At 36.5% G+C, this 12,136-nt stretch overlaps 2 protein-coding genes across 3 annotated transcripts; one reads left to right on the top strand and one right to left on the bottom strand.

The window, feature by feature from the left end:
• LOC121242693 (galactose mutarotase) lies at positions 1-3,301 on the top strand. The gene is made up of 5 exons (XM_041140619.1): positions 1-250; positions 380-429; positions 1,215-1,341; positions 2,364-2,468; positions 2,547-3,301. Exons 1-5 carry the CDS (start codon positions 136-138, stop codon positions 3,167-3,169), a joined length of 1,020 nt encoding a protein of 339 aa, XP_040996553.1. The 5' UTR covers positions 1-135; the 3' UTR covers positions 3,170-3,301.
• A 228-nt stretch (positions 3,302-3,529) lies between these two features.
• LOC121242694 (vacuolar protein sorting-associated protein 26C) lies at positions 3,530-11,409 on the bottom strand. 2 transcript variants are annotated; one of them, XM_041140621.1, is made up of 11 exons: positions 11,291-11,409; positions 11,104-11,196; positions 10,812-10,876; positions 8,058-8,112; positions 7,447-7,536; positions 7,237-7,321; positions 7,058-7,153; positions 6,639-6,823; positions 6,437-6,525; positions 3,839-3,938; positions 3,530-3,740 (listed from the first exon to the last, which is right to left on the bottom strand). In XM_041140621.1, exons 1-11 carry the CDS (start codon positions 11,339-11,341, stop codon positions 3,696-3,698), a joined length of 954 nt encoding a protein of 317 aa, XP_040996555.1. In that variant the 5' UTR covers positions 11,342-11,409; the 3' UTR covers positions 3,530-3,695. The 2 variants fall into 2 exon arrangements, with proteins under 2 accessions (XP_040996555.1, XP_040996554.1); XM_041140620.1 differs by having other exon boundaries at positions 3,530-3,736.
• Between the last annotated feature and the right edge of the window lie 727 nt (positions 11,410-12,136).

Raw genomic sequence — 12,136 nt, 5'->3', positions numbered from 1 at the left:
TTCAACTTTCAACCCTCCTTTTTTATAGAATCCGATTCCTCTTATCATGCTACCGTAATAAAGATGATTGACATCTCTCCCCAGCATCACGCAACTCTCTCCGACTGAGTCCTCTGAAGTCTCAAAGAAATTCCAATGGCAGATCCGAACACGAAGCCAGAGCTCTTCGAACTGAACAATGGAACAATGAGTGTTCTCATTACCAACCTGGGCTGCACCATCACTTCATTGTCTGTACCTGGCAAAGACGGTATATGTGTTCTGCCATGCGTTCTCATCTGTGTTTTGTCTCAGAATCGTTTCTTTCTTCTCTTTTATTTTTTCTGGGTTTGTGGGAATGTTACTGATTTTGGGTTCTGACTTCCGTGATACTTTGAAGAGAAATTGGCTGATGTTGTTCTTGGATTCGACTCTCTTGAACCATATCTGGTAAAATTCTGTTAACCCTTCTGATTTTCATTTTGTTGTATAGTGGTGATCTAATGATGACGAATTTGGTTGTGGGTGTAATGTTTTCTGCATGATTGGTTTTTTTTCCTTTTATTTATTTATTAATTGTGGAAGCCAGCGATTTTCTTAGAGGATGTTCAATTGGATGATGATGAGAATTATATACACCTTTTCTTCTGCAATTATAGAAGCTTATTCATTTTGTTGTATAGTGGTGATCTCATGTTTAATTAAATCTTTCTGGGCATATGATTTTTGAATGGGAATAGATTCTTTATTTGAGTTTTCTGTGGGGAATTTATTTGAACAATTCTTACGAGATGATGATGTGTATTCTACCCACTTTCTCTGCAATGTCATTTGATTCAGTCTCAACTTGCTATAGAATTCATAAAATTATGATTTTTGCTATAGCTATATTCTTCAAGTCATCTGTTTTTGATGAGATGGCACTATCACATTGGTAGTTGTAACCGAGTTTTAAAAAGGTAGGGTAGGTATATCATCATAGTAATTATACTTATCATTCTAATTCTCATCATCCTCTCATCATCACATGATGTGGCATTAGATGATTTGAGACTATTTATTATATTTCATTTGTGAACCTATCATCTAATGCCACATCATGAGATGATGAGAAAATGGATGATGAATAGATTTTTTCTATCATTATTCTTGTTTTGTTTAACTATTTCTAATTCCTGGATTATTAAGCATTGGTTTGATCTCATGGTTTTGTGGGTTTGGATTTTTATGATCAGAAAGGTGCTGCACCCTATTTTGGCTGCATTGTGGGTCGGGTCGCTAACAGAGTCAAAGATGGAAAATTTACACTTAATGGGGTTGAATTCTCTTTGCCCATCAACAAGCCTCCAAACAGTCTCCATGGTATGAAAATTGTGAAGCTCTTTCTATTTTTTATCACTCTTTTCTGGGCAGCATGGTATGAAAATTGTGGTTCACTAGTTCTAATTGTCTGCAAGATTGGCACTTATATATAAAAAAAATGTCTGCGAAATTGTCTATTTCATTGCCTCCTAGAAGTAGCCAAAAGTGGTTCTAATTTGTTGTTTGAATGTTGAACGTGTAACAAATAACAAATATATGGTTCTCCAAGTTTAATTCCTCAGTCTGTTCTCTTTCGACATAAATAGGAACAGTGCCATCTAGCGTGCAGGTGCTTGTTCAAAATGATGGTTCACCTTAGGGTATGAACATTTTTTAGAAAAAAGTGCACTTTGGCGGCCATACAAAGAAGGCCCAAAATCAAGGTGTAGAAGAAAAACATTATCTATCTAACACCACAAAATTAGCCAAACCATTACAAACATGGAATATTGTTTTTCACTTTTTTTTAGAAGATCGGGAGACTTGTATTCTTTTTGTTGAATTAAAAAAATCTAGAAAATTGTCTAATTAAAGCTCCTATATTACTATTATAATTGTCCTTTCCACTGTGATGGGCGTACTCTATGATCAATTCTTATAAGTCCATGTTATTAGTTGTTCGGCATTCATCTTGCTTGAAGCAGGTTGAAGAGATCATCCGTATCAAATTTTCATTATTGCCTGTGGTTATTACCATGATGAGTGTGTTGATAAAAAGTGGGTTGCAAACTACTTGAGATTAGTTATATAGACTCTGCATTTATCCAGGACCTTTCTGCATTATTAAGTTAGCAAAAACAATCAAGTTGTACTTTCCTAAAACAGATTTCCCAGCTCGAAGAATACTCAGGTTCTACATGATAGTTTTATATCACCCTCAAGTCCATGTTTTTATTGTTCATGTTCCCATGGAATTCTATCGTTCAGGTCAACTGAAATTTCACGAGTTCTGTGTTTGTGTAGAATTATGGTGATTTCTGTTTTCTCTCTTCTTCATGATCTTTCTTTTCCCCTTTCTTTAGGAGGGCACAAAGGATTTGATAAAAGGGTGTGGGATCTAGTCGAACATAAAAAAGGCGAGAACCCTTCAGTGACTTTTAAATATCACGCCCATGATGGGGAGGAAGGTATAATTCTCTCTCTCTCTCTCTCTCTCTCTCTCTCTCTCACCTTCTCTTTTTATATCTGTTTTTTTCTGGTACTAGGTTACCCAGGTGATGTCTCTGTGACTGCAACCTACAAACTTACTTCAAGCACCACACTGAGGCTTGACATGGAAGCTGTGCCAGAGAACAAGCCAACTCCAATAAGCTTAGCTCAACACACTTACTGGAACTTAGCTGGCCACAACTCTGGGAACATACTTGACCACTCAATTCAGATTTGGGCGAACCATATTACTCCTGTGGATCAGAACACAATCCCTACTGGTGAGATCGTGCCAGTGAAAGGCACCCCCTTTGATTTCACCTATGAAAAGAGGGTAGGCGAGTCAATCCATGAGGTTGGTATAGGGTATGACCACAACTATGTGCTAGACCATGGGGAAGAGAAATCAGGTTTGAAACATGCCGCCAAAGTGAAGGACCCGTCGAGCTCTAGGGTCCTTAACCTGTGGAGCAACGCTCCTGGGATGCAGTTTTATACAGGAAATTACGTGAATGGAGTCACTGGTAAAGGAGGTGCTGTTTATGGAAAGCATGCTGGGCTATGTTTGGAGACTCAGGGATTCCCAAATGCCATAAACCAATCGAACTTCCCATCTGTTGTTGTTCAACCCGGTGAGAAGTATAAACACACAATGTTGTTTGAGTTTTCAGTTGAGTGAAGTAATCAATAGTCTTTTTGAGAAGATATCAGAATAAGGTTAACTTTGGTTTGGTTGCTACTAATATGTGCATGAACCTAAATTATTTTCCCTGTTTATTATTTAATAATATGATGAGATACGTATTTGTTTTCTTGATACCAAAAATCTATTTGCTTTGATTGAAAAGTGTTCACTCTTTGGCAGCTACCAATGGTATTTTTGCATTTTGAGATTTTTTTTTTCTTTTTTTTTTTAATCTCCATCTTCTACCCCTATTTTATTTTATATTTTTACAAGTTCTTCTACCTCTATTTTATACCATGCAAAAACCACTCTTGATGGTTAATGGAAACTCTTATGCAAATTACGCAACAGTTACACAATTCACGGTTGCAAATATATTTTTCCACGTCAACTTTTCACATCGGTGAAGCACTCAAAATTTGAGAGATTAAAATTAATAAAAGATATAGTGTCAGAAGTTTAAGGTACTTCATATACACATCTTCATCTTGATCAAACTGTTGTCTCCGTTCGAATCAACCTATCTTGTTCGAACCAATTCAAGTGGCAAAGTTTCCATCGCTATCTGACATATGAATATAATAAGATTTTAGATACAATTGATTAGAACCCGAAAAAACAAAACTGCCATCTTTTTCAGTAATCAGAGAAGATGATGCTCACCCAAAGTCTAGGGCTTGTGGGATCAGATTTTGAATGCAATTTTGATAGCTCTGATTGAAAGCTTATGGCTATGCAAGCTTTGAATTCAATTGAAAATGGACTGCAAGATATAATTTTAAATGGAGTTAGTGCAAATACTTTCTTTTACATATTGTCAATTAAATTGACGCTAGCAGCATAAGAAGGAAGGCACATCAGCAAAAGAAATCTACTAAAATTAAAAGGTAAGGCAGCTATGGGTTGCCATCAACTGAGAAAGATATTAATAAAATCGACAAACATGGTCACATGTGAAGGTTTAAGATTTACAGAGCAACCGGCATCATTAAAGAGGAAATTAGTTCAAATGCTTGTTTTCGGCAAAATCAGTGTTGTGCTTCAATGAGGCGTACATTAAATTGAAGTTCAAGAGGAGTAATCGTTACCAGGCAAAGGCAGACTAAAGACTAATGTCTATATGGGTTTTGCCTCTCAACACTCCTTTTTCTTCAGCAGATAAGTCCAACAAGTCTATCCTTGTCAGATTTTAAGTTGAGACACAACATAATTTAACAACACAAGTTGTCTTTAGAGTAATCTTGGATGGGCGGTGTTTGAGACCATTAGGTAAAGAGGTGGATCTTGAATCAGATTCTCAAGTCGTCGTTAAATGGTTGTTTGGGAAAGGAAGACTTCCTACGATGCGATGGAGATTTGGGATGAACTTTTTGAGGTTTGTAAGCATTTTTTTTTTAACATGGGGCATGTGTTCTGGGAGGTTAATCGAGTGGCACATTATTTTGTCAAATCAGGCAGGAATACTTTGATTGGCTAGACATTCCAAATAGAGGTGAGGGGTTTTTTGATGACTGAAAAAGCGGGCTTACCTTATTTGAGATGCAAATGATTTTTGCCTCGTATGGTGTGGAGTGTAAATGTATGTTTCTTTGAGCTATTTGCAATGGTATTGTACTGAGGTATTGCCCACACCCTAAGGTGAGCTGATATATGAGATACTTTGTTCTTGACAAAAAGTTATCTTTAGTCTATCATGAGTCAGATAAGACTTACTCCTGACTTGTGAAATAAGCAATATCATGGCATCAAATCATGAACTCCAATTTAAGGAAGCACGGTATTGTAGTTATGGATTGTTGCTTCATGTGTAAGAAGCATGGGGAAACCATGGATCATTTAGCTTTGCATTGTGAGCTGGCAAGGGTTTTGTGGGATGGCATCTTTTGTAGAATTGGTTTGGCTTGGGTGATGCGATTGAGAGTGGTTGATCTTCTTGCATGTTGGAACAGGCTTCATGGTTGTGCTCAAGTGGATGCGGCTTGGAAGATGGTTCCTTCGTGTCTTATGTGGTGCATTTGGATGGAAGAAATCAGTGGTGTTTTAATGACAAGAAATATACTTTGGAGCAAATCCAGAACTTTTTTGTGGATTCTTTATTGCTTTGACTTTCTGCTTTAGTGACTAACGGAATCTCTGTTCATGATTTTCTGTTGTCGCTTTCTGTTTCATAGAATGTATCTAGGTGTTTTCTTTTGTATACTTCCTATGTACATGGACTTCGCCTATACATTCGTTAGTTTCTAATAAAATTACTTCTTACTTAACAAACAAAATCACGTAACTCCAAAAAAACAGTTTCAGTCCAATATATAAGCTAATAAGCAACACCGTTATATCATATCCCTTAATTCTATCATTGATTTATATGTTTTTTAAGATCTGGACAACAGCAAATAAGGATTTCAAAAGTTAGTTTGATGGGTTGCTCGGTAGCTAAAGGAGAAAACAAGCGTGGGGTGTAGGGTTTACAAGAAGGAAAAAGATAATTTGTAACACACTGAATTGAGTTGGTAATTGCACTCAAAAGCCAATTGTGCATGGAATAACAAGTTACACCAACGAAAGACTTCTGTTCAGAAACAAATATTATTCTATCATTGATTGATATGTTATTGGAAGATCTGGACAACGACCAATAAGGATTTCAAAAGTCAGTTTGATGGGTTGATTGGTAGCTAAAGGAGAAAAAGAGTGCAGGTTCTAGGGTTTCCAAGAATGCAAGAAAAAAGATAAAATTCCTAACATACTAAGGCCTCATTCACTTTTACAAAACTTTTCATCTCATCTCATCTCATCTCATCATAACAATTTTCCCAAATTTACCTATAAAAAAAAAAAAAACTTTCCCAAATTCTCACACAAAATAAAATAAACAATTCAACTTTTTTAAATCCCAAAACAAAAATAATATTAAAAAAAATATATTCTAACAATATTTTATTCAACTTTTAACTTTTATCTCAACTCATCTCATTTGATCTGCGAAAACAAACGAGGACTAAGTTGTGTTGGTAATCACACTTAAAAGCCAATTGTGCATGGAATAATGAGTACAACAAGGAAAGAATTTTCTTAAAAAAAAAAAAAAAAACCAAGATAATAAATGCCCTCCTTGGGGGCAAATAAGAGATTTGAGTTCCATTGAGTTGAGTTGGTAATCACACCTAAAAGCATGAAACTTTTGGCTTTCACTATTATTTATTCTTAGAAAAAGGGAATCATAAGAGATTTAAGAAGAATAATCTGTAATAGGGAACTCACCCGGGTAAGATTGTTGGACAGGTCAAAAGACGCGGAAGTATTACATAGATGGGCAAAGTCATATTGCGACAGACATCTCCATCTGCAATCTAATAAATGAAAAGAAATCTAATAAATGAAAAGAAATTAAAGAGTATGTTATATGGCATGTTAATTGAGTAATAACTTGAGATGTATTAAGAAGATATGGAATCTTGCGTGCCTGTGTAGTCTGAATCAGAGAGGTTTCAGTAACAATTTTCTCCCCAAGAAGAACTGACTCTACTCGAAGCAAGTGAATGTCAATAGAGCAAATGGGAAGTGCGGATGCTTCTACAGTTAGTTCACCAGTGATTGGATCTGATAAAGAAAATTGAGTGGACATCTTTCCTGTCACCCGGAATCCTGCTATTCAGCAAAATTCTCAGTATAAGTGGATCAAATGACTAAAAGAAAGTCAGATACACCGCATTCTATAAAGAGTAGAAAAAAGAGGCCACTTCAATAAGATGTCTTTATACGAAGCAGTTATAATTTGAAATGATGCAATTGTACAAATAAGAGGGGGAAAAAACCAAGATCCCAGACACGAGTTTGAAAGAAAAACTGGGGGGGAATGGCAGCGGATGGCGATAAGGACACCTGACTTTAGTTCAGCAAGCAGTGGGTGTCTTTGCGTGTCTTGAGTGATATAAAAAATAACCATCTCAGGAGAAACTGGCCGCTCGAAAAGATCAGCTGAAAACATAAACACAGGTAAAGGAAGGAAGCTTTATGTAACTATCTAGAAGATAATATTAAGAAGTATGATCAAACAATACCTGCATCGCTTTCAACTATGAACTCCACTGTTGTAGATATTGTTTTGTGAAGATAACCTCTCATTATATCTACAGAAACTAAATACTATCAAAGGATTTATTAATTATCCAGAGTCAAACATGTTATTAGGAGCAAAATGAGAGCCAAATACAATAGTTCTCTCAGCATGAAGGTGAACAATAAAGTTTTTCTAAGATGAAAATACACACCTGTATGCTGATATTGGCTCCATGGAAGGTTTCATAAAATCTTTCTAAGTTGTCTTCTCCTGGCTGTCTCAGAATCATGGAAAATGGTATCTGCCACAGTACATGAACAATTATAATTTCAAAGGACACCATAAGAATTTTCTGTTCCCTTAAAATGTAACATAGAGCAAACCCAATTGCAGATAAAAAAGTCCATTTGCTATGATTTTACCTCAATGAAAGAAAAATTGAGGAAGGCTAGTAATTCGCGAGGGGGGAGGGGGGGGGGGGGGGGAATAAAGTATGAATCAAAGGGGGATCTGTAAAGCGGAAAGGAGAAGAAGCGTAGATACACGCCAACAAACATTTAAGTGAGAAATATTCAAATGTCAACTACGACAAGGCACTTCATGCAACATGAGAAAGACAACCTCCATGGAAGTTCCTACACCATTGAATACCACATTTCAAAATTTCCAAAGACTTAAAATTGCATGCTCATAAAGGTGGTTTTAGAACACTAGAGAAGTTCCACCAGTAGTACTGCAACATAGGTGGAGTTATTTAGGATCATAACATTGTTTCAAAGTAAAAGCATTACTAGAAGAGATTACTCGTTACAGATACACTACCTCTGCTATACCCGGACCAATCTTTCCAGAAGGTCTAACCTCTATGCTCTTTTTCCTGTTTCCCAGTGAGAAAAACAATTAATTTACACCAATCTCCAAATCCGACAAAACTAAGGGGTCAGGAAATACGAATTGTAATTTATCTTACCCATGAGAATAAAAAGAACTTCGTGGAGAAAAAAAAAAAAGAATTAAAGTTTGCACCTCATTACAGATTTATTGGGTTATTATGTAACAAACGGGTCCTAAATTAGGGCTTAGAATTATTATTTTTATAATAATAATTATTATTATTTTAGTAAATATTTTATCAGATCAGTTTTAAAATAGTGATTTTAGTTGATTGTTTCTTCCACTATCTTCACCCCGTATATCCCTCTGTTTGATTTCCTAGTTTGAATAGTTTCCTAATTGGAAACCAACTCTCAACTCAAAAACCCTCCCATAAATCCTCTCTTTTTCCTAACGCTTTTTCCTCCATCAAACCAGCAGCTCCCTTACGGCCAAAACCTTCCCATTAGCCACTGCCCATACTCACGGCCAAACCCATTCTCACAGCAAGCCCCACGTTGAAAACAGAAGCCACCACAGCACTTTCTCTCCATACCAAACTGCCACCTCACCGGCAACTACCACAGAAGACGCCACCGCCACTGTCGACCACAGAGGACATCGGAGCACCACCCATGCTGCCCAGAAACCACCAGTCAGCCAAACTCTGTCGAATCCCCCACTATTCCAAGGGACCCTCCAGTTGCACCACTGTGACCCTCGGCCAGCCACCTAGACCCACTATTGCAATGGTTCTTCTCTCTCTCTCAGTCACGAGCTAAGACGTGAGATTGTGGAAGCAGCGCTAAGGGGTAAGTAGTATGATCATAATTATATGTGTGCTGTAATTATTCTGATTGTGCATAAAAAATGTGATGTTTACCTATGCTATGCTACGAGCCAATACAAGGTTAGCCCTTTTCATGAACCTCAATGAATTATGATGATATGTTTGCGAATGAGATGATATGTTGTTAGATGGATGCGAGGAGATGTTATGAAAATCACATGTAGGCCATGCAATGTTTAGATCACGTTATGCCATGCCTATGTTATGCTATGTGGTGTAAGACTTATATTAATATGCCATGTATAATGTTATGCCATGCACAAGAGTCTGCCATGAAATGTAAATTCATGAAGTCAAACATGTTCTCATGCATTATGAAAGTTAATAAGAAAAGACATGAATGACAAGTAAGCTTTAAGATTGGCCTTAAGCTATGGGTGGATGTGCAAGCCATGGACTCAAGCGTGGTCCACCACATGTAAGCTAAAATGTTTTGAGGTGACACCGACCCAAGCGTATTTCACCAAAGGTTATGATATATGGTGCCACGGACTCAAGTGTGGTTTACTATATGCTATGAGGTGACACAGACTCAAGTGTGGTTTACTATATGCTATGAGGTGACACGGACTCAAGTGTGGTTTACTATATGCTATGAGGTGACACGGACCCAAGTGTGTTTCACCACAAGTTATGATATGTTATGCAGCGTCATGGACTCAAGCGTGGTTCACCATATGATATGTGACAACATGGACTCAAGCGTGTTTCACTACATGTTATGGTACGTTAGACAGTGCCATGGACTCAAGCGTAGTTTACCATATGCTATGTGATAACACGGACCCAAGCGTGTTTCACTATATATTGTGATATGTTAGACAATGCCAAGACCCAAGCGTGGTTTACCCTATGTTATGATATGTTATATACGGTCAACGACAATTGGACCAATGCACACATGTTATGATTCCCACTAAGTAAGTGAAAGACAAGATGAATAGGTTATGTATGAATGATAGGAAATGCATGGAGTCAGTCATTCATGCATCTACGTTACATGTATTGCCATGATTATGTTTGATTCCGCTTATGTTACTAATGAATGATCTATATGTTATGTATATGTGTGATGATGTATGTAAGTTTTCAAAATTAAGTCTAATGTTAAACTAAGTTACGTTTACAATATGATGTGCTATTACTGAGTCTTCAACTCATTTGTTTGTTTCTTTGTTTTGCTATCCCAAATGATGATTTGGTGGATACAGAGCAGGAGTGCTAGGAGTAGAATAAATTTCCAGAGACTTAGTGTATGATTTAGACATTTAAGCAGTGTTGGTATCACCTAGAACTAGCTTATGTCATTTCTTTATTTTTCAGCTTTTATGTTATGAAAGACTGTCATGCTAGTCAAGTTTTAAGATCCAATAGATGAGGTATTTTATGAGACTAAATCTCTTTATTGGACATTATGTTATGAATGTACGTAACACCTACGGGAAGGGGTGTTACATGTTAGCAAACTAAAAAATCCTTTAGCAGTCCAAATGTTGGGTAAAATCACACCAGTTATCATTGTTTCCATTGATACAGCCAGCCTAGTTATGGTAAATACCAGGCTAGCTAGTTTTCTAATGGAAGCAACAAGCCTTGAGTAAAATTACTGATTTAACATATATTTCAAACTCAAGGGGGATGGCTCTGAGTACTAGTACATTACAATTCATCAAAAATCACAATTTCTATTTTCTCACAAGCCACGGCGCAAAAGAACTGAATGGATTTTAACTGAAATTATGGTTGAATTAACATGAGCCACAGAGAGTTTATCGCAAAGTTAGTGCCTCTCAAAAGCATACTGCAATTTGTTTTAGCTCTGGAAACAAGAACAGCCGAGAAAAGTAACTTACAAGATGGGGATGGGCTTGAGAACCCCATAAAAGGACTCGATAACTCCAGCCGATCCACCACGAACCTTTAAGCAAAAAGTGTTACCAAAAAGCAAACGAAAGCATTTCACTAGATAGCAACCAAACGAAGAAGGATTGCTAACAAACACATTCAAACAGAATTAGCTTACAGCTATTCTAGCCGGCTCGAAATTTTAAGAAGGAAACGAGTCTCAAAATTTTCTCTGTATCTTTTCGATCATTCATTAATAAAATCATTTTCTCCGGATCCAAAAAGAGGCTCGACTCAAACCTGCAAGTTGACGGTTCCGTTGAGAGTAAGGCGAATTCCATAGTGAGAAATCGAAGAAGGAGATTTCACAATGATCTTGCCCTCCAGAGGTTCCTGAAATTCCAATAGTCATCTCTCTAGAGATTATATCTAGGTATTTAGACAAACCGAGAGAGAGAGAGAGAGAGAGAGAGAGAGAGAGAGTTACAGAAGGGCGATAGATACGATTGGCACGGGAAAGTCTGAGCTCTATAGACATTGAGAGGAAGGGAGGTGTGGGCAATGGTGTAAAACCAGGTAGGATTTGGCTTTTAAGTTCAGGAGGAATTCTACACACTCACACCGGTATTTTTTATAAGGTGTGAAATATAAGATAATAATAAATAAATAGTAACTGATGATTTTTTGTTTTTCAAATTCAATAATGCAATATATAGGAGAGATGGGTATTTATTACTTATTTAATAATTATTATAATCCGAAAGAAATTCGACTAATAATTAATATTTAATAAATATTATTAAGATTCAATTTATATATATTTCCTGGTTTTCTTTTTTTTATCCACAATCTATGAAATTGGCCATGGATATAATCGAGTTATTCTATTATCAAGTCGGTGTGTAAATTATAAACACACCATCCACATCATTTAAATAAAAATGATTGAATTGTTAAATTTAAATTTTAAAATTTATCTTTTAAATCAAATTATATCGTGTAAGCATTTTATTTCTTATACTTTACAAACCGGCTTAAGAATAGATTTTTTCATACCAATATCAATATTGTTGCAAAGACTTTCAAGGCCGGTTCTAATTATCACGCATAATGCAATTCTATACATATGATTTTGTAAGAAGGGTCACATTCTTTTTTAAAGATGCATTTTCATCATCTTGCCCTTATATTTTCTCCCCTCTTCCATCGTGATTGCTTGATTCCATCTTTTGTCAAAATAGCGATGTCCGAGCAGGTATTTGAAATCTGAAAAATTTCCCTCATCTCTTCAATTTGTGTTCAACAGAGTCGCAATGGTCGTGTCCTCCACCAT

The sequence above is a fragment of the Juglans microcarpa x Juglans regia genome, chromosome 8D, assembly GCF_004785595.1.
Source record: "Juglans microcarpa x Juglans regia isolate MS1-56 chromosome 8D, Jm3101_v1.0, whole genome shotgun sequence".
In the NCBI taxonomy this organism is placed as follows: domain Eukaryota; kingdom Viridiplantae; phylum Streptophyta; class Magnoliopsida; order Fagales; family Juglandaceae; genus Juglans; species Juglans microcarpa x Juglans regia.
The sequence above is the reverse complement of the archived record's forward strand: the minus strand, read 5'-3'. Positions and strand labels throughout refer to the sequence as shown.

Bases quoted from the DNA above. Each gene is read 5' to 3' on its own strand.
- LOC121242693 (XM_041140619.1), top strand. From the start codon at position 136: ATGGCAGATCCGAACACGAAGCCAGAGCTCTTCGAACTGAACAATGGA. The intron at 1,342-2,363 runs GTATGAAAATTG...CCCTTTCTTTAG, and splicing joins GCCTCCAAACAGTCTCCATG to GAGGGCACAAAGGATTTGAT. The intron at 2,469-2,546 runs GTATAATTCTCT...TTCTGGTACTAG, and splicing joins CGCCCATGATGGGGAGGAAG to GTTACCCAGGTGATGTCTCT.
- LOC121242694 (XM_041140620.1), bottom strand. From the start codon at position 11,341: ATGTCTATAGAGCTCAGACTTTCCCGTGCCAATCGTATCTATCGCCCT. The intron at 11,197-11,290 runs GTAACTCTCTCT...TTGGAATTTCAG, and splicing joins ATCGTATCTATCGCCCTTCT to GAACCTCTGGAGGGCAAGAT. The intron at 6,526-6,638 runs GCACGCAAGATT...TTCATTTATTAG, and splicing joins CTCTGATTCAGACTACACAG to ATTGCAGATGGAGATGTCTG.